General features: G+C 35.6%; 2 protein-coding genes across 5 annotated transcripts in view; one reads left to right on the top strand and one right to left on the bottom strand.

The window, feature by feature from the left end:
* LOC132698146 (transient receptor potential cation channel subfamily A member 1) overlaps positions 1-20,800 on the top strand; it is a 36,703-nt gene extending 15,903 nt beyond the window's left edge. The window contains exons 4-21 of one of the 2 annotated variants that reach the window (XM_060664054.1): positions 1,046-1,202; positions 1,589-1,679; positions 3,720-3,915; positions 5,855-6,084; positions 7,377-7,671; positions 9,460-9,573; positions 11,578-11,756; positions 14,502-14,781; positions 14,831-15,000; positions 15,049-15,193; positions 15,252-15,362; positions 16,713-16,934; positions 16,987-17,184; positions 17,238-17,465; positions 17,522-17,800; positions 18,480-18,639; positions 20,457-20,581; positions 20,645-20,800. In XM_060664054.1, coding sequence (XP_060520037.1) covers positions 1,046-1,202; positions 1,589-1,679; positions 3,720-3,915; positions 5,855-6,084; positions 7,377-7,671; positions 9,460-9,573; positions 11,578-11,756; positions 14,502-14,781; positions 14,831-15,000; positions 15,049-15,193; positions 15,252-15,362; positions 16,713-16,934; positions 16,987-17,184; positions 17,238-17,465; positions 17,522-17,800; positions 18,480-18,639; positions 20,457-20,581; positions 20,645-20,797 — 3,333 coding nt within the window. In that variant the 3' untranslated portion in view covers positions 20,798-20,800. Of the gene's footprint in view, positions 1-1,045; positions 1,203-1,588; positions 1,680-3,719; positions 3,916-5,854; positions 6,085-7,376; positions 7,672-9,459; positions 9,583-11,577; positions 11,757-14,501; positions 14,782-14,830; positions 15,001-15,048; positions 15,194-15,251; positions 15,363-16,712; positions 16,935-16,986; positions 17,185-17,237; positions 17,466-17,521; positions 17,801-18,479; positions 18,640-20,456; positions 20,582-20,644 lie in introns of both variants that reach the window. The other variant, XM_060664053.1, reaches the window with a different exon arrangement.
* Positions 20,801-23,303: 2,503 nt separating this feature from the next.
* Positions 23,304-26,317, bottom strand: part of LOC132698147 (parathyroid hormone/parathyroid hormone-related peptide receptor-like) — an 88,981-nt gene continuing 85,967 nt past the window's right edge. For all 3 annotated transcript variants that reach the window (XM_060664056.1, XM_060664055.1, XM_060664057.1), the window contains exons 8-13: positions 26,160-26,290; positions 25,891-26,106; positions 25,694-25,836; positions 25,348-25,478; positions 25,202-25,296; positions 23,304-23,445 (exon numbers count right to left, since the gene is read on the bottom strand). In XM_060664056.1, the coding sequence (XP_060520039.1) occupies positions 23,359-23,445; positions 25,202-25,296; positions 25,348-25,478; positions 25,694-25,836; positions 25,891-26,106; positions 26,160-26,290 (803 nt within the window). In that variant the 3' untranslated portion in view covers positions 23,304-23,358. The remainder of the gene's footprint in view (positions 23,446-25,201; positions 25,297-25,347; positions 25,479-25,693; positions 25,837-25,890; positions 26,107-26,159; positions 26,291-26,317) is intronic.

Below are 26,317 nucleotides of genomic sequence, written 5' to 3'. Positions count from 1 at the left end.
GCATTTCTTTTTCTCGATGACCTACTCTTTGGATTCTGCCTACCACACTTGTATCCCGCATTTTTAAAAGCTAATAATTTATTTATACAATAAAATAACCAATTTTCATCAGTTTGTTGATCATATTTTGCAATTGTTTATTTGAAAAACATATTTTGATGATTTTATTTTCTAAACAAGGACTACGTACTGAATTGAAGCTTAACTTCGTAAAGAATGTCTTTGCTTGGTTGATTTGCATCTATACTATTCTGTTGATTAAAATAAATGTGGAGGCAAATGTTAGCTGTTAAAATAATATAAGGTGTTCAAAGTATTAAGTGAGTTTTCCAAAAACTCGATATTAGTTTGAACCTTTGACCAAATTAGAATGCTGTATATACCACTTCTTTTATTGCGTCGCAGATAATTTCCCAACTAATATCCATTACAGATAATAATCTCTAATTTTAGTTGCTGTTCCCCGAGTCTATGATGTATCGTATTATGAGTTGAAATAACACAATTTAAATTTCATAGTGACTAAAAGGATAAAAAGGTTTTCGTTTCTATTCAGAGTCGGCTTTATCCCTTAATGTTATTTCTTAACGAGAAACGCAATGGTGGTCAGACAAGTTCCACTTCGAATGCGTACTTATTATTTGGAAAACTTAGTGTTTTTTTTTATTTTCATAAATCTATTATTATCTGTATGGCGATGAAGCTAAGCTAAAGGTGAAGGTGAAGCTTGAGCATTAGGTGTACATAAACTGTAACAACGACTACATTCGGGACGATTAGGTTTGACAAAATCCTCAACCTGGTTCACAAGAACGGCAGAGCCATGGCCGTTCATGGCTCCCTTCGCATTTACAAGCAATGGACGAAGGCGTTTCTTGAAAGGAAAACGCTTACTCCCGAAGAGATCCAAGAGACGTTCTGGGTATGGTCTTGGGAACCTGTTATGTTTTCATTTGCACCTTGTTAGCGAGAATTACAAAAATTACACCTTATCTGCATCTTATGCTAGTGTACCATGAAGAACCCTGTGAATACGTTATTGCAGGCAGCAGAAAGCGGAAACCTGGAGATGTTCCAACGCCTCTATATCCAAGATCCAAGCCGGCTCGCAATTAGAGACACTAGAGGAAGAACAAACGCCCATCAAGCAGCGTCTCGCAATAGAACCAACATTTTGACCTTTTTACTCGCCCAAGGAGCAGGTAAGGTTCAAAATATTTTCAAAACAACCGTTTTTTTTTTCATATCAAAAGTTCCCCATTTGAGATGCCAGGAATTTACAGTATTCCATGCATATGCGGCAAAGAATATATCAACTAGGCCCAAAGAACATGAAAAAAACTAAAATTCTGCCCGCTAAAAATCGTAGAGTCTATAGAAATCTCTAAGAAACCTAACAATATTAACCAAGAATCAGTTCTCTACCTGTCACTAATATAACCGACGCAAGAGAAATCCAGAAGTTTTGTAAAAAGTATCACAGTGGCCTGCGGATGTTTTTTTGAAAAAAAGAACGGTTTTATTAACTTTACAACCTTCTCCAGAAGATGTCGCTAGTGAACTATTAAGTTTGTGTAATGTTTCTCAGATCTCAACAGCCAGGATAACGCGGGAAATACGCCGCTGCATGTGGCCGTTGAATGCGAAGCTCTGGACGCTGTCGACTACTTACTCGCTGTGTAAGTGACTACCCTTGCTGACAACAATAAGTATTTAATATTGATCCCAATTTGGCTCACTCTACGACATGTTTCCTGTAGTATTTGTTATGATTCTACTTGTGGTGCTTTGTCCGCTGTTGATCTTGGCTATCTTGAAGAGTTATATCGAAGTGAGGCGTTAGCACTGACGTAAATCATGTAACCATGAGTGCCTTCAACTACCAAGTCCCCTTTTGATCTGAGCATAGCCTTGCAAGATGAGTTAAACAAAACGATACTGAATTTTTCAACTCTTAATACACACTTAACTCCAATTGGTCGCTTGGGAAATTTTCTCTGTAAAAATTTCTCTTATCTATATTTTTCAATTCTTGATCTTATTTTAAAAGTAAATTTGTTGCTCTGATATTGTGTGGTTCTTCGCTTATCATTCTAGTGCTGCTTTAAAAATCTCTCTCGTATATAATAACATCATTAATATTATTAAATTGAAAACATTTAGAAAATGTTCAAATTCAACCCCTGGACACTGAAAGTAACATTCAAATAGATATTATGTCCGATCCTTACAAGCAATAAATAAACAAAAATAAATAGAAAAGTTTATGCTTAAGCATTTTAATTCTTCCAGAAGTCCATTGTCTAGTTTGTAGACGTTATAAGAGAAGAATCTTTAAAAGAGCCGCGTTGATGCTGTTGAGGCTATATATAGTCACGAAACATCCATCGTATGTACGTCAGTACGGAATCTAATTTTATTATGAAGGTATTAGGGAAACTTATACAATATTACTTACTACTACTTAGTATCTTCCATTGTTAACCATTTCGTTTCTTTAAATTTATACGAAACTGGATCTCTGGCTCGTATAAAGTATAAATGACACGCAAACAGGACTTATGGACTCTTTGTGTTCTGTTGATGTCAGTACCACAAAAATTAAAGACTAACGAATTAGTTAATCTTGGTCTTAATGACTTTGACAACAAATGTCTGTTTGAATATAATATTATTAGCTCGCCATATCTTATTAACATTAGCTTTAAAACGAAGTTTAATAACAAACTCTAGTCACAAATTTCTACCAGTCATGGTGAATATTATCTCTTCACCTTGATTTTTTCTCACACTGTTTACCAAATCTCATTATATATCTAAATTATGATTATTTGAAAAGTGTACTAAATCTATCTAAATCTGCATTTATGAATAATTGTGCCCCATTGTGAGTTGATGAAAAAAATGAAAAGTGCGACTGTGTATCACGTGCGTAAAGTATGGGTTAGTTAGAGAAGCCCAATGATCGAACCTTCCGAAACACACTGCTGTGACTTGCGGTTTTCTAAGCATGTTGGTTTGGTGTTACAAAAATCCCTCTATAAGTTGAGGACATTGTATATTCATAAACATTTTGTCAGTGAATAAGTCAGACTTAAACTCTGTGATAGTTAGTCGAGATAACGAGAGGCTCCAACCACTTCAGAACGCTTGTATTTCCATATTTCACAGTGCCTCTCTGATTAGGGTTGGCTCAAGCTGGAGGACCGTCACAAAGTTCAGTTAGCCGCCTTTGTTTTTTTACTAAACTCCAAGAAGACCCCGTCGTACTTGTTTGATAAACTTTGCAGAAGAAATGATATTCATAATCGAGACTTTCGTCATTGTTTAAGATATTGCGTTCCTAGACACACTTCGGTAACTTTCCAGAGATGTTTTTGCTATAACGCAGTTAAATTATTCAATGAAATACTTTATGCGTCCCTCCCCACAAAAAAGTAGTTCAAAAACGCGTTGTTACTGTTTATAAAATTTTATAAAACTTGGCCCTACCCATAGTTAACACGTACGCCTCTGGACGACGGCTCCTAAATTGGAAATCCACTTTTTTCAAATTTCCGTCCAAGGAAACGTACTATAACGGAGGCAAATCGTCACCGGTGTCCCGAGAGATTAAGCAGACACATTTTAGCACTTAACGGAAAACATTGGCTCGTTATCTGGATTATCGATGGGGCAAAAGCGGTTGAAAATAGGCGTTTTACCTTGTTTCGTTTTAGCGGAGTGAAAAACGACTTGCTTAACGAAAAAAAGCAGGCCCCCTTGCACCTGGCGACGGAACTTTGCAAGGTGTCAGTGCTGGAGACGATGGCGCGGCATAAGGACAAAATAGATGTGCAACAGGGCGGCGAACACGGACGCACGGCACTGCATATCGCCGCGATTTACGACCACGACGCTTGTGCTAGGATACTGGTACGAAATATTGCGGCCAACGACTTAATTAGCTAGCATGTCGCGGGGGGATTTAAATTTTACCGCCGTCGCCCAAATCCTATGGCGCCAAAAAGAATTTTAATCCCACCTAATTCGAAATAAGTCTGACAAATTCTAAAATGTAGGAAATATACAGGACGTTCGGAAATTGAGTTCGGAAAATCGTAATATTTTCTGAATTACAGTTTGCCAATTTTTTTTTTAATTTTATTTTAAACGCAGTGGGGCTTAATGCTCAACAGAAGGAGCTGGTATTTCATACAAAGGCCTGATTCAGTAAAAGTCATCGTTACAAAATAATTGGTACAGAAATGATCACCGTCGAAAAAAGTATTTTTTTTTGTCTGTCCGTTCTCCGTTTTCCGTAGAAAATTAAAATTTTCCTCCTTTTTAGCCCTCTACGAGACACATAAGCTTGTCTGAAATGGCCTCGATCCAACGCCGGCATCCATCTTTTTTTCGCGATTTTCAACTGTTTTTTCAACTTTACTATGAAACACGATAAGTGTCCGAAATTTGAAGCAATCGACTTCATATTTGGCACATATATGCAGCTTTGCCCCGTGACGGAACCTATTGAAAATGGGGGGGGGGGGGTTAGGAAGTATTCTAAAAAAACAAAAAATCGCATGCGCGTGTTGGTCAACAAAAAACATCATTTTTTTAAAAACAATATACGAAATCAAAAAAATTTTGAACCAGCGGACGCAGAAGTTACGGTTCCATAAACTTTTATCCTTGACAATTTTTCAAAAATTCAAATTCAGAAAAACTGAAAAATTGGTCCCTTTTATTGAAAATTGGTTATAACTGAAAGACTATGATTCATGATTCACCTTTTTTTACATTGCGATATAGCCCTTATAAACAGCTAAAACTATGGTATTTAAGGTTTTCACCTATTGTACAGAGTGTTCCCCATATTTCGTGCTAAATAAGAAATGTGTTAATTGTCCTAAATTTGCAGATATGTACTTCAAATTTAGCAGAAAGCGTATGTGACAAATAAATAATTGGGAAAGCAAGCTTTTTTCAAGATGTTGCAAAAAAATATATATATGTATGGTGTGCGATTTAGGAAAATCGATTTTTTTCAATTAAAAATGATTCTCTTTTTTCGAACACTTTGTCGCACCTAATTCGATTTCCTTCACAAATAATTTTGTTTTCATGTATGAATGCTATTGTCTAAAAAAAGATTAAATATTGTAAAAGCCATTAATAAAAAAAATTGAACATTTAAAAATAATTCAAAACAAAATTTTAAAATATAATACTCCATTAAAAAAATATATGTTTTTGTTTACTGGGTGGTATTTCATTTTTTTTTTTTTTTGATAATGAGTTCTTAGTCCAACTGTGGCTGTTGGTTTGACGGTCAACGCGCGAAAGCGTCCACTTTCCTTTTTTTTTCAAAATTTGATTTTTGTGTGTTTAACTCAAAAACGCGCAGTCTGATGGCCCTCTGTCTGTTAATCATGTCGCTAATTGGATTGAAAGAAAAATAATTCTTTTGATACAAGAAACAGTAGAGCCTGCTGGTAGCGCAAAATTTAAATTAAAGAAAACAAGAAATATTCTGTTTGTAAAGAAAGGTCATGAAACGCGAAGTAAAAAATCCTTTCCTTAAAAAAAAAAACAAATATAAATTAATAAATGATCATAATAAAATATTCAAATAAAATTAAATAGGAAACACAAAAAGAAAACAAAAAAAATCTAAATTATAAAATGATAAATAAGAAAACGGTTTAAATCAAAACCAAACAACTATTTTTAAATAATACATACATGTTTTTAAATAATTTTAAATCGTGCAACTCTTATATTAATCACTTTCTCATAAATTTTGAAACAAATGAGATAACGAACTTTACACCACGTACACAAAGTTTCGCAATGGTTGTTGAAATTTTAGATCTCGGATTTCGGAGCGTGTCCCCGCAAACCCTGCAACAACGGTTACTATCCCATACACGAGGCGGCCAAGAACGCGTCGTCCAAAACCATGGAAGTGTTCCTGCAATGGGGCGAATCGCTCGGCTGCTCCAGGGAGGAAATGATTTCGTTCTACGACGCCGAAGGAAATGTCCCTCTGCACTCGGCGGTACACGGAGGCGACATGAAAGCTGTCGAATTATGCATAAGGTAATACCAATTCGCGATTCAGCCCGGTGGCGGAGCAAACGCATTAAGTTTGTCGACACCCCGTCCCTGCCGATCGCTTTTCTCGAAATAAGAAAATATATTTAACGAAGAAGCTTTTTGGTGGCTTCTAAAATTCCTATAAAATTGAATAGAACACAGAAAATCTACTCCTCATAAAACCAATGGCGCGCTTGGCGACAAAACTTATATCTCGGCAACGGTAGGTCCTAGGGGACCGCCATTGGTGCAGAAATGATCAGCGTAAAAAAAAAATTTTTTTTCTTCTGTTCTCCGTTTTTCTGTAGACCTGGCATTAATTGGCTATATCTTTTGAACGGTTTCCAGTGCGATCTTCAAATTTGGCTTTTTTTAAGCCGTACATGAGGTACACAAACCAGTAAAAAAATAATCTGATCAAATCAAGGCGTCCATCTTTTTTTTTAGATTTTCGATGGTTTTTTGGACATTGCTATGAAACACGACAAGTGTCGGAGATTTGAAGCCATCCACTTAACATTTGATAGGTGTGTAGAGCTTAACGCGATTAGCAAAATTTGTGAACCAGGAAATTCCGGGGATCCGGGACCATAACTTCTATCTCAAGCAACTTTGTCATTAATTCTATTTGAAAGGGTTTTGAACTCGTAGGGGCACAAGATGTATGCAACTTCAAGATGTATAGAATAAAGTTGGTCTATTACCTTGTAGGTATAATGAATTCTTTCCCGAAGTAAAGCAAAATCAGATTTACGAAGAATTTTATATAGCTTTTTAGGGGATATGGTCTACAACTTAACAAAAAAGTCAGTGTACAGAGTATTCACACAAGCTTCATTCGCTGATCTTTTAACTTTTCGCTTTCGTGCTTGTACTCAATATCTTGGATCGGTCAATAACAAAATTCCGTTTGAGATCCCAGGGTTTTACAGCATTCCATGTATATGTTGCAGAAACAGGATAAAAATTATCAACTAGGCTAAAAGGGCATGAAAGAGTCTCAGTATCTCTATATCTTCTACTAATGAAAAACCGGAGAATCCATTGAAATTTATAAGCAACCCACAAATATTAACGCTACCTGAAATAGCGTATAAACAGATACAGAGTAGAAATGCTAGCCAGTTTCAGTTCTGAAGAAGCTAACATGATGATTGGCAAAACGTCAGCAATTTTGATTTATCACTAACCGACCCAGAAGATTTGTAAATAATATTACAGTAGCCTAAGGAAGTTTTTCGAAAAAAAAAAGTATTATATTGAAATAATATTTAGTTTAATTTTAATTTAAATAGATCTGGTGCAAAAATCTCGACCCAGCAACACGATCTCTCTACCCCCGTGCATCTCGCTTGCGCTCAAGGCGCCATAGAGATCGTGAAGATCATGTTCCAATTGCAGCCCGAGGAGAAAATGGCGTGTTTGACTTCCTGCGATGTGCAAAAAATGACGCCACTGCATTGTGCCGCCATGTTCGATCATCCGGAGATCGTGGAGTATTTGATAGGGGAAGGGGCGGATTGTAACCCGATGGACAAAGAGCGCAGATCTCCTCTGCTTCTAGCAGCTCTACGCGGCGGCTGGAAAACGGTAAGCAGCACTACTTTTTAAGCCAGTGGTCGCCAACCTCTTCAATGTGTTGATCTAATTTGGTTAATTTTAAAATAAACAGTGAGCTACCCCTATGACCTACCATGACAATTAGATTTTTTTGTGGAATTTTGAAGCTTCTCTGATTTTTGCAGTTAAGAGCTACCAGACCTAGGTTGCTTTAGAATGGTTATACGGAAAATTGAAGTACTGTCCAGTAGGTGTCGCTTTTCTATATAAAAAGGTGCTGTTAGAGCAATTATTTCTACTTACTAGTACATCTTCTTCTCTTTTCCAACGGTAAATTTAATGGACGGCGTAAAAAAATTGGGATTATTGAGAAATGAATCTTTCTGTCTATCGGTTCCAGTCCGGTTGATGAAAGTATGGTCATATAAACAAGACCCTAGGTTTAAGAAGTGCTGCATTAAAAGCATGAGTTTGAAACCATTACTTTTCTTGGTTCTTGGTTCCATTTTTTTTGACACCAGAAAATCACTGAGCACACTAAGCACGTCTAACGCTTCTGTCTCACAAAAAAAGTGAACTGGCTGAAACTATGAACATATGTTACAGACATGTGTACCAACATGACAAAAAGAATTACAAAGGTTACAAAAGTCACCTTACACCTCTGATTAAATGGTTCTTAGGTTTCATCTTTTTCCACAAAATTTTTGTCTTTTTTAATGTTTTTATGTTTGTGGTGACGTCCTTTTGAAAATATTACGTATGACTTACAAGACATAAACAAAAAAAGTCCTATATTTGGGCCTTTTTTCATCACAGATACCAACAAATCTATATGGCTGAGAAGCGCTTGAGACCGGCATTTGTCAAGACCATGGCCAACTATGATTGCCATATAAAACAATAGAGTTCTATACTTTTATCTGAGTACGCCACTGCATTTGCCTTTAAAAAAATTGTTTTGTTATTTTCGGAGAGTTAAAACGGGATTTTAGGTGTGATCTCTGCGGAATTACACGTCAATATTTCAATTACGTATTCTGAGACAAAAGTCTGCACCAAATTAACGTCTGTTAAACAAAAAATAACTACAATTTTACTAGTTGCACGAACCTCGTAGCTTCAGTAATAAAAGAATCCTCAATAGTGCCCAATTTAGGTTGTTCCTGTAGTATATCTAAAAAAAAATGTTTACACCCACTTCATAACGGAGCTCTTGGATGTTTTCTTCATCTTGGGATTTCTCCTAAAAAATTGTTTTAGTTTTTTTTTAGTTTCTTTTTATTGGCATATTAAATGTTCTTTGTTAATAGATGGCTATAAGTGAGAATGTTCAGGTTACTTAGTATAGGATCGGATAACCTCCAACCTCTATATCGAACGAAAGAAAATCTAATCAAGAAGACGTTATAAATACTAATTGCTACGCAGCAAGGATTAAAACCCAAGGGAATATTTCCAGGAAAATATTTCAATTTAGCAATTTTGCAGAACAAAGTGGGGCTCGTTTTATGTGCTAATAATTATTTATTCCAAAAGTTCCTCATATTTAAATATTAAACATTGATACAGTTCGTTCCACTTACTTCATATTATTTTTTGAAAGCATTTTATAGACTTCTCAAAACAAGAGTTTATAAGCTTATTTCTATTTCGGAACCATTGTATCTATCGAAAAAGTAAGGCAACTATACTGTATATCACTTTTTGAGGGTCTTATAGCTCAGCTCCGGGAGTAAAGAGTATAATTTAATTACTGGTGTGATAATTCCATCGGACCTGCTGGACAGTTTAATTTGCAAAATCCAATCCACGCAGGTTCACACTCTCATAAGGCTTGGTGCAGACATCAACATAAAAGATGTTAATAAAAGGAACGTCCTTCATTTGGTGGTGATGAATGGCGGAAGACTCGATCAGTTCGCCGCTGAAGTAAGTAAGGTAATCCCTTTAGTCATAGGTGCTTTAATGATATTTTCAGCAGCAGTCGAACTAATAGTACTGGCACGCACAAGAACGTTTATTTCTCATCGATAAAACGCAACCCAACCGGAAATCTTATATTCGACAATTAGTAACAAATAAAATATTTTTCAAAGAGACCAAACATTAATATAAGTCTGGATCTCGCTGTGCTACAAACTGCCATCATCAAACACCCAAGGAATTGAGAAATGGGAGTTTAGTACTAATATTTCTTGTTCTCTTTCTTCGTCCTTTCTTTTTATTCTCTTCTTCTGTAACCTTCGACATATTCAACATATGCATAGGAACAAAACTAACCAAGTGCATGACCAACACTCGATACCCATTATTTTCTTTCTTTCTTTCCTTTATAGCGCACTGCCAATATATTACAATGGACTTCACAGAGAAGAAGGAAGAGAATATTGGTTTTAGCAATCTGTTAAGGATGCAAGAGCAAACCTGATCCGTTCCTGTTATTTGCCTTACGTAGTCATTTGTTGTATGTCCTCTTCTTGATATCCTACCAGATCTTCTTCTCGCTCATTGTTCATATTGCCGAGCCATATTTTTAATCATGGAGTTATATATATGAATTTTACTACTCTTCGTCGCACTTCAAAAGTCACATTCAAAAATAAAATATTCTAGAATTTATAATTTATATCTTAAACAAAATGTTTGTTTATAACTGACAAATTTAGCAAAACTATGCTCCTTTTATGGTTTCGCAAAGGAGTTTTGGAGACTACGTGTAATTAACCCCTGATTACACTTTTCTGATAGAAGATTTTGAATCTATAAGAAATTTCAACAACCAGGCTAGCCAGCTGTATCCTATACCTAAATTCAATAATTTTCGAAATATTTAACTTATATTTGGTCCTCCATTTTCTTCAATACATCTGTTTTCTGTAATCAGTGATATATTGGAAATATTTATGTTCTAATAAGGTTTTTTAGTTGCTTTCTGTATTTGCGTTAACACGATTTTTTTGGAGTTCCTCTTAAAAATGCATCGATCAGCGTTAGGCCAGAATTGTTGGGTGACTATTTTATTCATCCATCTGTTCCGATCCATTTTTTTGATCAATAAACAATTTTTTCAGGCTTTTTCCTTATGGATCTTGGGATCTTCTTCACTGTTTTCTTCCTTCTGGCTAGGCTGGATGTTTGTAGAAATTTTTCGTAGATTCGATGAAATGTTTTTTTTTACAGAAAAATTTAAGCGAATTTCGCCCTCCTAATTGCTTTAACAAAATACAAAAATACAGTGACATTTCCCTGGGTTAACAAACAATCTGTTCAGAGAACAATATTCTTCAAAATTAGACAAATCTCTCCGTAGTCTACCACCACTATCTAAAAAGCAGCGGCCAACATCATACAGGAAAATCGCAAACCCCCGATGTTATATTTGCACTCTTTGATTTTATCCCATTTACAACAACATACTGAGATCGCCCGCACAGGTAACTCTTAAGGAGGGCGAGCAAAACACCGTCCACACCAAAATTCTCCAGTTTCAGTGCAAGAGTTGGGTGGTGAATTTGATTCTTCTTGCATTTTATAATAAAAAGAACGTTTTACAGTTTACAACTGTCAATATCAGTTATAAACAAAGATTTTGTTTTTGGAAACATCTATGTTCTATGTTCTACTTTCTTTCCCTCTTTTTGGTTAAAGCAATTAATGAAAAGAAAAGAACTAATCAACTATGTGTTAAAAAAAAGAAGCAACAAACTCACTTTCACCCGATTCGCTTCGTCGAGGTGCAGAACTTTTATTATCCCGAATGGTGTCTGAAAGTTCTGAACTTCTCCGGGCAAAAATCCACTTCGGAAAAGTCCGCTTCGCACGCACACCTCATCGTCGCGCAAAGGCACGTGCTCAAACATGACCGGGAACTTGCTCGCTTAATTACGTTATAAGACTCCGAACTTAAATACAAATTGCCTTTGTAACGATTAGGCAAAGTCCAGGGAGAGTTTGCTGCAGCTGCTCAACGAGAAGGATTCGAACGGATGCTCCCCGCTTCATTACGCAAGCCGAGAAGGGCACATCCGAAGTCTGGAAAATCTGATCCGTTTGGGTGCCTGCATTAATCTGAAAAACAACAATAACGAGAGTCCGCTTCATTTCGCCGCCAGGTCAGTAACAAATCACGTCATTATGCCTGGATTGCCTTTCAAATCGATCAGCCAGGGCATTAATTGTTATGGGAGAACTAGAAGCAGTATAATTTTAAAATTTGGAATTATACTTATCAACTTTTTTTTATTAAACGGAACTGCTTATGTATTTTTGCATTTTTGGATTCCCAGAAAAATCCTAGAAATATTTCGTGTCTAATATAGTTAGATTTCACGATTTCTGAGATATGTCACAGTTTATGTCGAAGAAATTAATAAGTTCTCTTCGCAGCTGCTTCAAATCAAATCAAACTGTAATGATAAAATACAATATTATCAAGACAATTGTATATATTAATGAAATTAAAACAAATGCCACTGGGGTTGACGAAATCTCTAAACTTATGCTTAAATACATTATTAATTCTTCCATAGAAGTAAACTGTTTTCCAAAAAGCTGTAAAATGTGACTTGGAAAACCATTAGCTAAAATTAATGCCCCGACAAGTTTCAACGACGTAAGAATAATAAGTATATTACCGGCATTCTCAAAAATATACAAAATAGCTCTTTAAACGTATACCTATATAATGGATAATAGAATAGTACCAGAAAGTCAGTGCGGTCTTAAAAGAAAGTGAAGTACTGCGAATGCTCTTACAAGTGTCATTGATGATATTGTGTGAGCCACTGACAAAAAACTAAAGAGTGCGTTAATACTTTTGGATTTTTTGGGCTGCCGCAAGGTTCCATTTCGGGGTCCTTATTTTTATTTTTTTGGATTTACACTTCTGACATTTTAAAACCTTTCAATTTTTGCAAAGTTCAGGCATGTGCCGACGAAACTCAATTGTATTGCTTTTTTGATTTTAATAGTACCATGGTATTTATAAATCAAGATCTTTACGGGATTAGTGAACTTTATCGTGCCCATAATTTAAAGCTAAACCCATCAAAATCGCATTTAATGATATTTGGAAATTAAAATAAAGTTAAGCTACTTAAACAAAATATTAATATAATGTTAGATAATATTAAACTACATTGTGATCTAAGATTTGGTGAATATTTATAAAATGTCTTTCAAAAGGCATGTTTCTCACTAAAAATCTTATATAGTAACAGATGTATTTTAAATTTTAGACTAAGGAAACAATTATGTGAGTCACCTGTTCTCTCACATTTTAACTACTGTGATGTAGTGTATGGTTTTTTTATTGATAAGGAGTGTATATGCCGTATTCAAAGGTTGCAGAATGCTTGGGTGCGTTTTCCTATGGGTCTTCGAAAATATGAGCATATATCTGTTGCATATCGTTAACTTAATTGGCTTAAAATGGAACAAAGAAATGAAAATTATCCATAACCTCGATTCATCCACTTTGCTGCGAGAGCGTCTTACTCCTAGGAGTACTATCCATTCTGTGAATGTAAGACACAGGTACAGACTAACGATGCCACATCATCAGAGTGCCTTGTTTCGTAGACCTTTCACATTCAGCGCAATTCCTGTTTATAATTCTTTGTCATAGGAATTCAGTAAATTAAATTTGTATTCATTTAAATAAAGGTATAAAGATCATTTGTTACAAATACAGTTTTCCTAAAGGGCTTATATTGAGTTATCAAATTCTTTATCTTCAATTGCAGTGTCTATAGTGTGTAGTAGAGTTTTGTTGTTCTTCCGATTTTGCAGGTATTTTTCATGTTTGTTTTGTTGTTCCTCCATTTTTATTTCAATAAATAATGCGCAATTTATTAATTATATAAATAGTTCTTTAGCGGTTCAGTAGAGTAACTGTTTAAAGCTAGACTGTGCCGCTTTTGAGCTATCTGTTTCTAATCAAAATGAAACATGTGCATTTCGAAGAATTAGAGAAAAATAAATAAATAATAAAATAAGAATTGAAAGTTCAGATTTTCACGAAATTATATATATTCACATGACAAACTACCTGCTACTATATATACCGAAAAATGAGCATAAAACCTTAATTAATGTTGTTGTGAGGATTCAAGTTTAATAATGTTCGTTAAGTAATACATTTGAATGTCTCATTTTCTTAATCACCATGACATCCCATAAATTTAATTTTCTGCTTTTTGTGGCTATATGTAAAATATCAAAATTGTCGTAAAAAATGTGTTTTTCTGTGTTTAAGTGGGTAGAATAATTAGAATCTAGACTATTGTTTTTAAACGCCATTTTATGTTCGTTAATGCGTTTCTTGAAAGATCTACCTGTTTGTCCAATATAAATTTTAGGGCATGATCCGCATTTCAACATGTACACACCTGATTTTTGAGATTTTTGACACTTCGTTTTACTGTTTTTTAAAAATTTTCCTAATGTGTTGTTAGTTCTGAAAGCTATTTTTAAACCACATTTTGACAAATGTTTTGAAACTTTTTCACTGGATTCTCCTATATATGTAATTGTTTTAAATTGTTCGTGTTCTGTATTAGGTTTCGAATAGAGTTTACTGTTATCTGCAACAGTATCGTAAACTGTGTGTTTCGTCAATTATACAGGGCTCGCGAGATATTTGAAAAAATATCAATCGACAACGCTATTATTTGTACAAAGTTTAATCTTTAACAAAGTAATTTTAAAGCTCAGCGAGACTTGCAAGACACTTTATACAGGGTGCATTCACAATAAAATGCGAAAATTTCATAGTGTCTCGTTCTACGACAAGAAGCAGCGTTGATTTTTCGAAAGCAATGTTGCTATGACAGCGTCCCAATTGCATTATATTCCAGATACGGTCGGTACAACACGGTGCGACAGCTGTTGGATTCCGAGAAGGGCACTTTCGTCATCAACGAAAGCGACGGCGAAGGAATGACACCTCTTCACATTGCGTCGCAACAGGGTCACGCCAGAGTGGTCCAGCTGCTGCTCAACAGAGGAGCTCTGCTGCACAGGGACCACAACGGAAGGAACCCCTTGCATTTGGCAGCTATGAACGGTTACACTCAAACGATCGAGCTTCTGTTGTCCGTCCACTCCCACCTACTGGATCAAACGGATAAAGATGGAGTAAGTTGCACCAGATGAATTCTTAAAATTATGTTTTTGTTATCCCTAGAACACTGCTTTGCATCTGGCAACGATGGAAAACAAACCGAACGCTATAGCTTTGCTGCTCTCTATGAACTGCAAGTTGCTCTACAATCAGATCCAGATGAGCGCCATCGACTACGCCATTTACTACAAGTACCTCGAGGCAGCGTTGGCCATGGTTACACACGAAGACAGGTAAGTCAATTCTTAAGCGTCTAACGGATAACAACAGTTTAATCATAGGGCCGAAGAGGTAATGTCGATGAAGTCCACAAAATTCCCTTCCGTGCCATTAGCTCTGATCGCGTCGATGCCCAGGGTATTCGAAGCTGTCCAGGATAAGTGCATCATCAGAGCGAATTGCAAGAAGGATTCCAAATTATTCTCGGTAAGAGCGCGGCTGCTTTATCAACAACCGACGATTATTTCGCTTTGTCTGGTTTCAGATCAAATACAATTTCAGCTGTCTGCAATGCTCGCCCTTGATCGAAGACATCGACGAGAAGACTGGCGAAAAAGTGGTTATCAGTAAACCAGTACCTCTGCCTGCATTGAACGTGAGTTGAGGCTTTGATTGAGTTAAAAAGATAATAATGATAAAACTTGTGTAGTGAAAAACTGCTAAAATTTATATACTTTATATATGATATATCATAGTATGACTGGTTAGTTTTAGTTACGAATTATTTAATGTTCACTTATAAATTTTCAACATTTTTCTATTTGTTGCCATAATAATTGCTTCAGGCCAAGTTTTGGGCATCTCCACTTCAATTGTCTTGTTTCTATATATTCCATTGTCGATTGGACTTCAATGTCCGTTTTTCCGACTCCCTTAACTCTTCTCAGGTGTGTCACCTCCAGGGCTTTTTTATTTTTATTTTTGTTGATATTTCTTTTTTACTTATGAAATTCTTATTCATTCAAGGTATAACTAGTGTTTTTTCTATTCTGTTATTTATATCTTTTTCCTTTTTTCCCTTATTCGTTATTTCTGCTCCTGAAACTTGTGACCTGCAATTTTATATCATTTGTGTTCATTTGCTTTGTTTTATTAAGTTTCATTCCAAAATCAACTGTAGCGTTATTCCATTAGGACTGCTATTCTGTAAATCTATCCCTTTACTGGCTACTACTAATAGATTGTGGACAACAGCTCCTTTGGATACTTTTCAATTTCTCATGTATCTATAGCATACATTATATTTCCTTACGGTTGCTCCACAGCTCTATATTATTTAAACAACATTGGCTGAGGAAACTGAGGAGAGCAAAGGGCTTAGTCCTATTCCTATTGTCCTGCCATTGTTGCGAATGACTCTGAAGTTTTATTTGGGTATATTTCATAGGTAATATTTTCCACTTACATATCTTTCAACATTCTTAGTATTTTATTTTCAGTTCCTCTTTCAATCAAAATTTTCCATACTTTGTCTCTTGGTACTTTGTGAGACGATTTCTCCAAGTCAATGAAGCCCAAATACCTTGTCTTGATCTATTGCCTTCCCAACTATTTGTTGGGATTCTCGTAGAGAATTTTCATCGGTTCCATCATTCTATCCATTCTGCTGTCCAAACTTGTATGATTTGACAAGTATTTCTATTCCTCTTTGACCAATGTTTGGTCATATTGACTGTGTTTCTTTATTACTTGTCATATTTCTTCTCTTGTTATGTACTTCTTGTAAGTATAATAGTTCTAGTAAAAAATTTCTCCATCTCCAAACAGCCTCGATCGCGTCTAAATCAGAATGGGTAAAATTTCATGATATCTGGCTCTGCTCTGTGCTGAAGTGCTCAGAATTGCCTGCGTGTTACTCAGTTATTCTAGAATTATATGTGAATTCTTGATAGCGGAAAGTGAAGATATATTTTAAAAATGCTACAAATTGTGTTCTTTTTACTAGGCGATGGTCCAACACGGCAGAGTGGAGTTGCTCGCTCACCCTCTTAGCCAGAAATACTTGCAAATGAAGTGGAACTCTTATGGGAAATACTTCCACTTGGCGAACCTGTTGTTCTACTGCATATTTTTGGGTCTGATCACGTGCTTCTCGTCGCAGCTCATGGAGCACGAGGCTTCTCTCGATTTTAACCATTTCTACATGAAAAATCTTACGGCGGCTCAGGTGAAATTAAGTCGAAAACCACTGCGGCGAAGTAATCGCTCAGGTCTTCTAGGAATATTACCAAAGGAAATCGGAAATTCTAAAAGTCAAAATCAGCACCGGAATGTACATCTGCGCGCTGGTCATAATCCTGTACATCGTGTTGAACAGCGGCAAAGAGCTGGTGCAAATCATTCAGCAGAAGTTCATGTACTTCATGGACCCCATCAATTTGGTCACGTGGCTTCTGTATGGTGCCTCGATCGTCATGGTAAGCTAGTCGTTAACTTTTTATAGCTCAAGATGATTGTGGACGCTGCGCAGGTGATGCCGATATTCGCCAATTCCATATACGACGTCCAGTTTTCATTCGCCTCGATCACGGTGTTCCTCAGCTGGTTCAATCTCCTCCTCCTGCTGCAGCGTTTCGACCAAGTCGGCATTTACGTCGTCATGTTCCTGGAAATACTGCAAACGCTGATAAAGGTGTTGATGGTGTTCTCGATACTGATAATCGCGTTTGGATTGGCGTTCTACATCCTGTTATCTAGAGTGAGATCATGTGGTATTCAGCAAATTCTTGGATTGGACAATCGTGCTTGTCTCAGGGGGACCATTTGTCGTTCAGATCGATCCCGATGTCGTTGATAAGAACGTTCTCGATGATGTTGGGCGAAATCGACTTCCTCGGCACCTACGTCAAGCCTTACTATCTGAGCAACAAGGATGAGAATACGTTCCTACCATTTCCCCTTCCGGCGTTCTTGATTCTGGGGCTGTTCATGGTACTGATGCCGATTTTGCTAATGAACCTACTAATCGGTTTGGCGGTTGGTGATATCGAATCGGTCAGGAGGAACGCGCAGCTTAAGAGGCTAGCGATGCAGGTAAGAAGAGGGGATATATTAGATCTTTTATCTGAAAAATTGTTAAACAATGATTTTTTTATTGAGATACTTCAGTGAACAAGTATCCAGCTGCTTCTACTTATAGCTTACTAGTTATATTGCAGTTCAGAGAAAAATAATGGATATGGTAAATTTGAGATATTTATGAAAATATACCAAAATTTTAATGTCATTACACAGTTTTGTTTTGGCTGACTTATAGGCCACATCAAGAGAATCTGATGATGTTTCTTTCAGAAGAGTACATTTTCAATCGGCAATATCTTAAACTACTCATAATGACGGTTAATTTTTTCTTCTTTCGATATTGTATGATTCTAATAAAAAACATCTTCCAACAAATTGGTTACCTTGTTATAATACACAAGAATTTTAGATCAAAACTGCTAAACAGAGAGAAATCTGGATACATTTGAAAAACTTCAAAACTGATTCAAATTGCGGAAGAAATCTCTTCTACTTTTTCAGACTTTTACGTCAATAGTTTTTATTCCGAGCTTCTCATTTCAATTCATTTCCTTTTCTTTTTGTGTCGCTCTTTTCTTTTCCTTTTTCCTTTTTTCTTTTGTTAGGAGTTTATTCGACACTCTCGTTTGAATTATGTTAATGAATTGATATTGTTTTCAATCTAGAAAACTAAGAAGTTTTACTTTGTAAGGTTGTGCTACATTCCGAATTGGAAAGAAAAATACCGCGAAAGCTCTTGGAAAAGGTCGACAAATCTGAGGTGATCGAATACCCTAATGAGGCAAAATGCAAAAAAGGATTTTTGGACATCATTCTGAAGAAGTGGTTCGGAAGTCCATTCTCTGAAGAATGTAAGTTTACGAAGAATATGAAAGGGTTTCCCCTAACACTTACCCTTAATATTTAATTCATTGTGTTTTAAAAAATATGGTGGGTAGAATTCTATTTAGAAGTTTCCTACTTGGAAAATGTTTTATTAAAAAAAGAGATATGTGGGGGATGACGTGGCATCGTTAGATTGTTTCTATACTGTACGTTTACAGAATGGATGGCACTTCTAGGAAAACGTCGCTCTCTTAAAAAAGTTGCAGAATCAAGATTATATAAAATTTCTATGCCTTCTTTGTTTCATTTTAAGCTAATTGAGTTGATATGTATGATCATATTTTTGGACACCCATAATAAAACGTACACAAGCATTCCGCAACTTCTGAATACGGCGTCGAGACTCACCATCCATAAAAAAAACTATGAATCACGTCACACTAGCTGAAATGTGAGAAAACAAGTGACCCACATAATTGTTTCCTAAATTTAAAATTTAAAATATACCTGTTACTATATAACATTTTTAGTAACATATGTGCCTTTTAAATTTCAAATGGTAACGAATCGTAAATCTATGATTATTCTCAAGCTCCTTGCTGAATCATTCAGTCATTAATTGACATTTTAATAGGCTTAGCTTTAAGCTGTAAGTGTAAATCATAAACAATATCTGAGCTAACATCGAACCCTGCGGTACCCCAGAGGAAATTTGTATTTCTTTGGAACATCTGGCCTCAGAGTCTATCTTTTCATATCGATATGAAAGGAAATGTTTTATTATCAAACGAAATCTATTTCAAATAATGGCCTTTAATTTTTTTGTAATTCGCCCGTTCACTCCATCTGCGTGACAATTGAGAACAGCATTAAATTTTTGTTAAAATGCTCGTTAAACTACCGTTAAAAGCTAAGCAACGTGATCACTACGAAGACAGGGACGTGTGCTGCTATTTATGGTGCTGGGTACTTGCTTTCAAAAACAAAATGTCAAAATGTTCTGTATATAAATTCATAACACACTCCTAATTTTCAGTTTGATGGAGTTAAATTCAATAATTCGAATTGTGAATTGAAAAAACGGTAAAAAGTTAAGTATCACAAATGTTTTTCTAAATAAATGAGAACTAAAAATTCGGATTTTCACGAAATTATATATTTTTACATGACAACACCGTGTCTTTATCAAATGTAATATTTACAAACTACCTGCTACTATATATACCGAATAATGACAAAATCTTAATGTTGTTGTGAGAATTTAAGGTCAATAAAGGAGAGGTATTAAATCTAATTGATCGTTAAGCAATAGATTTGAATGTCACATTTCAGTATATATAGTAGCAGGTAGTTTGTAAATATTACATTTGATAAAAACACGGTGTTGAATCTGAACTTTTAGTTCTTATTTATTTTGATAAATGGAGTTTCATCAAGTAAAAGCCACCTCAGTTCAACAATTTTCTTGATTAGGCACAGAATGAGAAACTGATCTAAATTCTTGCACAAACTCAGCTTTCATGCTCCTTTAAGAACTTTTAGGGAGTCACTGGGATTTCGCCTAGTGACAACAAGAAGCAATTTTCTCCTATTTCATTGGAAACGAAAAAATTTTCGCTCTCTTTATCCTTAATATCATCTTTTATCTTTTTCCCTGTCTTATCTTTTGCTTCGGTTTCACACAGCGAAGGAGGTTCTTTGATCTCTAACCAATCAATTATTCATCTAATAAAAATAATCGTCAGGGAAAAAATTCAAACAAGCATCGGTTAAAAATTTTGTAACTTTAATAGTGATTTTCAATACAACAATACAATTTTTTGTATTTTTTCTCGTCATTCAGGTGAAATCGCGATGGACAATCCGGAAGACTACGTCATCTCAGAATTGGACAAGACCAAAAGGAAACTGCGGGACATTTCTCAGACCCTCGAAGCTCAAAACTTACTTCTAAGGCTAATCGTGCAGGTAATCGTTTATCTTCGACTCGCGGCCTTCTCTGATCTGACGGACTCCGATTTTGCTTCATAGAAAATGGAAATCAAAACCGAAGCGGATGACGTGGACGAAGGAATTTCAATTAAGACGTCCACAAGTGCTCGGTCCAACAAATGGACGTCGCCCAAGATAAGGAAGAAGATCAAGTCGGTGTTGAGTTTTTCGCATCGAACCAACAGCGCTTAATTTTGATTTATAGATTTTTTTTATTATTTGTGTCAGTTGAGGGCTTTCGCAACGAAAATATCACATAATTTTTGATTTTAAGTGTCGGAAATTCGCGATCTGAAAGACTTTCGGGATCAAAGCCTCAAAATAAAAATTCTAAACATAAACACACCGAAACGCGTCATATTTACTTCCAAACGGTGGCGGCGGGTTTAATACCGAAATTTTTATTTCACAATGAACATTAATATATTTATTAGAGATAATCGTACATTTAACATTTTACAAAGACAAAGAATTATTTCAAGTTTTTATGCTAAACAGGTACGGTTTGACATTCATTCACATTAGTGGTTGTCTTATCACTAGTGATGGGAAAAACGGTTATGATTTATCACCAATCTCCCTCAAAAATTCATTCAAAGATAGTAGTAATAAAATTTATAAAAATACAGTCGATAAGCTGCGTAGTTTGGCCGGAAACTGGTTTGCGCGTTTGAAATTGATTTTAATTGGGTGGAACCGAACGAAAACCGGCAGCTCGATCATTTAAAATGTTGATTGATTTCATTTATGTTAATTACACCAGTAACATTAGATACCCGTTTGCCTATTTGTCTAATAAATGCATCGAGTCTTGTCCCTGTCATATTGTTGTTTTTATGTATAGCACACAATCAATTAACAAAATTAATAAATTGCATTAATTAGCATACTCTTTTAAGGTTTTTTCAGATACCTAAAGTTACCACTGATGATATAAATGTAGGGCAAAGTCCCACCTCGACCTTAGCTCTCGGACAATTCGACGTCGAGTCGAAGAACCTTCAAAAAAAAGCAACGGAATGTTATGCGTATCACAGTTACGTTGAAGTTTTATTTTTCGTAAGGAAAAGAAGATTTGATGGATATTCTTATAACCACAAAGGCAAAAACAAGGCCTAGTAAGTGGCGACTCTCAGAAATGCTAAGCACAAGAGTAATTTTTGATTCCTACCTTACTGACATTATACAGGGCGATTCACGTTGCGTGGCCTTTTAAAAATTTAGTGCAATTAAAAAGGAAACGCTTCGAAAGGCGACATACCTCTTCAACAGATGATGATCAATACTTTTTTATCACAACTAATAAATAAGAAACCAGGCTTACTTTTCAATTTTTGATCAATAGATATGATGGGCTGGTTAAACAGTGAATTTTTGGAATCCGTTTTCCTCAAAAAGGTTCATCAGCGTGATCAATCAGGTCTACCTTTTTCTTGCACCTTTCCATGCCAAAATTACAGAAACGCTAGAATTTACAAAACCTTCTCTGGGAAATATTAATAAAAAAAAACCTTTTCAGGTTCGTTCCGCATTATCTCACTAATTTCGTGACACCCTGTATATATTTATTATATTTTATTTTCTGACTCAAAAATCAAAATGGTGTTTCGAACATAAATATCAAATTTGAACTGTAAAAATAAGCAATATATTTTTTTCTAAATTGTTATAAAATATCTACAGGGCGCTGCCATTTTAAAAGGAAAACATCATATGAACATATTTCCCAAATATAACTCTCGAGATACAGGGTGGTAAAGTTTTAAAAAATAAAATCTACTGCATTATTTAGTGAACTACAATTTTTTAAAATACACCAGTGGCGGGCTTAGGGAACTTCACCTGTATATTGTGGCAGACATTTTGTTATGAGGGCATCTTAAAAGTCTAGTTTATCGCACCCCAGTAGAACTTATCTAGGTTCTATGTTTTTTTTTTATTGTTAATTTATTAACAAGCAATTTTGTTAAAAAATAGTAATAATAGGTAGTGTTTTTTTTTTAAATAAGAATCTTTTATTATTTATCTTGCCAGGATGTTATGTTATTTCATTAAAACTGTAAAAGAAAAAGAACAGTCTTCTAATATTTTTTTCTGAAGGACACTAGATATTTTGTTTTAGTTGTCGATTTAACCAGTGCAGTGGCAACATAATTGATCAAAATTATTTGTTCATAGACAGTCAGTAGAACGCCACTGATTTGCTTAAAAAACTACTGTATTTTTTTTAAAATAATGGTTCACTAAATAATGCCTCTTGATATACAATATATGTGTGTTAAATTTCATTAAAATATCTATAGTGGTATTACCACTCGATATCTCAAGATTTAAGACGTTTAGAACATATGTTCATATAAAGTTTTCTATTTAAAATTCACTACAAAACTAACCCCTTAGTTATTGAAATTTAATTATAAAAAATCCTATTTAGGCTGTCGTCTTTGTTTTCGCGTGATCTGGCAACGCTGTATTTGAGAAAATACTTCTAAGATATCGATCACTACACACTATGAAGTAGGTGAAGTTTCCCTTTTCAAATTCAGCGTGAATCACCATTATTTACAAGGTCTAGTGAAGGTGTGAAAGTTCGTATCATAACCCAATATTTCCATCCTCGAAATACGCCATCACATGGTGATTACGATTGTGGTGTTTTCAAAACACGCGTATAAAAAATGTAAAAACTTTTCGCTGGTTGCATTAATGGTGATCTACACGTCTAAAAGGATCTGAAGGTGTCAGTTTTGATCTCAAGCTGCGTGGATCATGCGTACTTCCTCCTCGCAAGCAGGACGATACTTCTGCGACCTGGTTTCGACGCATGTACACGAATCCAACTGCAAAACGACAACTGATCCAACCGTTCACACGAGTATATTATCACCAAAGATCTACCGAACTCATTTGACATTGACATATTGACATTGACCTTATATGGTAATTTTCTAAAGGTAATTTGGATATATTTATTGCTGTATGACGCCATGATGGTTTTAAATAGCCTATATTTTGTATTATGTATTTATATATATAGTGATAAATTTATGTTTTACCTCTTTTTGCTTTTGAGGCATTCTTTAGGTGAAAGATTTATACTTCGTTATTCTTCTTTTCTTAATATTTATGATTGTTGTATGACTAGGTTGTTAGGCAGATGCGGCTTGTTAAAAAAAAAAATATATCAATTTACGCAAAGATTGGATTTTAGCTTGATGTTTTTCCAATTGAAAACAGGCAAATATATTCAAAACTATCAGCTTTGATTGCTGATTATACTTTGGCGACATCTTGCAAAAGTTTATAAAGAGTTACAACAAATGAATGACGCATATATTTTAAAAGACACCTAACCAAAAACGACATCGACTATTACTAACAAACGAAATATAATGCATCAACGATTGTCATTATAGTTATTATTATGTTAAATTGTTGACTATCACGGTGACACTATGTGACAACTACTAGGTTGAGAAATAATTATTACCAAAATTCCCGTGTTTCAATGACATAAGAAGTACCATTCCGAATTATTTGATGGACGAACACATGTATTTTATTATTTATTTATTTATTTTTATTTATTACTTACCAACAACTAACAAAAAAGTAACCAAAATAACGATATTACATTCTTTAGTATTATCAAAAAACGTCTTACTAAAACATAGTTTTTAGTATTCAAAATTTATTTTATTTATGTTCGAAATGACCACTATCTGATTTCATACACGAAAACTTACACAAAAGTATTATTACTATTATTATTATTATTAAAGTATTATATACTTAGTAGTATTATAGTATTATATAGAAAAACTGACTGATTGGTGCGCTTTATGGGCTGGCGGAATCATTGGTCCGTACTTCTTCAAAAACGATGATGGCCAGAACGTTACAGTCAATGGTGATCGATATTACTAACTCTTTCATTCCTGAATTGAATAACCATTATGTCCAGGAGATGTGGTTTCAATAAGACGGCGCAACATGTCACACAGCTCGTGCCACAATCGATTTATTGAAAGACACTTTTAGTGACCGCCTAATTTCACGTTTTGGACCTGTGAATTGGCCTCCAAGATATTGTAATTTAACACCGCTAGACTACTTTCTGTGGGGCTATGTAAAGACATGCGGATAAGCCACAAACGCTTGACCATTTGGAAGACAACATTCGCCGTGTTATTGCCGATATACGGCCACAAATGTTGGAAAAAGTCATCGAAAATTGGACGTCTAGATTGGACTACATCCGCGCCAGCCGTGGCGGCCATATGCCAGAAATCATATTTAAAATGTAATGCCACAAGATTATCTTTCGGATAAATAAAATTCATGTCAATCGAATAATCCATCGTTGTTTTATTGCAACTTAAAGTTCTATACTTCGAAAAAAAATAGCCCTTACATTTGGTAATTTATAATGTATAGTTACTTCATTGTATAGACCTACTGATAATCGCAGTTAGTGTAAAATATTCCAACAAACTTGTAACCAAATGGCTTGTTGTATACAGCATTTCATTCAATAAATATCAACAATGGTGAGTTCGATAGATGTTTGGTCGCACTATACTACACAGTACTCACGTTCGTGGTCAGCTGGGCAGGAAAGTAACAGTTACATCTCTGCTTGTGAGTCGAATGCTTAGCGCCGTTGGTAGTCAATGATTCCCTGGATTTATCTAAAAATCACAGCTGTGAAACATTGGTTCAGGGCGACGCGTATGACCCACCTGCGTTAAAACTCGAAAATTTCACTTTCGACACGTCGAATTTGGTCTTGCTGTTCCTGCGGCTGACGCCGTTGTTGTAGAGGGAGCTACAGGACATCGTCGTGCATACTGACTGTCTGCCCACTGCTGAGCTAAAAAATGTCTCTTAAATATAAACATTAACCTGCTACCCAATATCAGAGAATTGGAACATCTCAAGATACGTCATTTCGATAAGAGACAGTCGTCGAGTAGAGGTTAGGTTTTTATCTTATCTGTTCAGTACAAGTTAGCGTAGAGTTCATTGAATATGATAACTATCTGATGGATTCGGTGTTGATGTTTACGTTCCATTATCACACAATACCTCAAAAATTTTTCACGTCCAGGAAAGCAACACCCGGTCAACTTGTTGGTAGCTAAGAACGTCATAACGCTGCTGACGTAAGGCTTCAGCTCCGCTTTCACTTCTCCATTGATAAAGCAATAGAGTATTGCCACGAAAAAGCCCTACAAGAGCAATACGGAAATCGTCAGCTTTGTTGAAGAATTGAACATCGTCACCTGAAAGCTTCCAAATAGTCTGTCGCACACCAGCCAGATGGCTTTCTTGTCCAGCGCATAGAGTACCAGAAATAAAGCGTAGTGGACCCCAAACAACGGGACCAACAGTAAAGTGGATTTGGCCCATTTCAAATATCGCCGCGACTCTTCGTTGACCGGCGCCCTTAACTTCTTGTACAGTACCGTCGAAATTATCACGAACAACACCAGGCTTATCTGGAAAGCAGTCAGCGTCTCCATCGAACTTTCGGCAGCGGTTAGAGCGTTACCAGAACCGATGCGAACGACGGGATGAGGATGATGAAGGAAACTCTCCAGTCGTCCAGCGTGGTCCAACACATTTTATCTTCCAGCATCAGCTTAGCGGTCACCCATGGGATGACAACCAGAAAGGGAAGACCTGCGTAAAAGCTCTCGGATAACGTAG

This window comes from Cylas formicarius, unplaced genomic scaffold, assembly GCF_029955315.1.
Source record: "Cylas formicarius isolate icCylForm1 unplaced genomic scaffold, icCylForm1.1 PGA_scaffold_2__14_contigs__length_35257938, whole genome shotgun sequence".
In the NCBI taxonomy this organism is placed as follows: Eukaryota; Metazoa; Arthropoda; class Insecta; order Coleoptera; family Brentidae; genus Cylas; species Cylas formicarius.
This window is presented reverse-complemented; position numbering and strand designations above follow the sequence as displayed.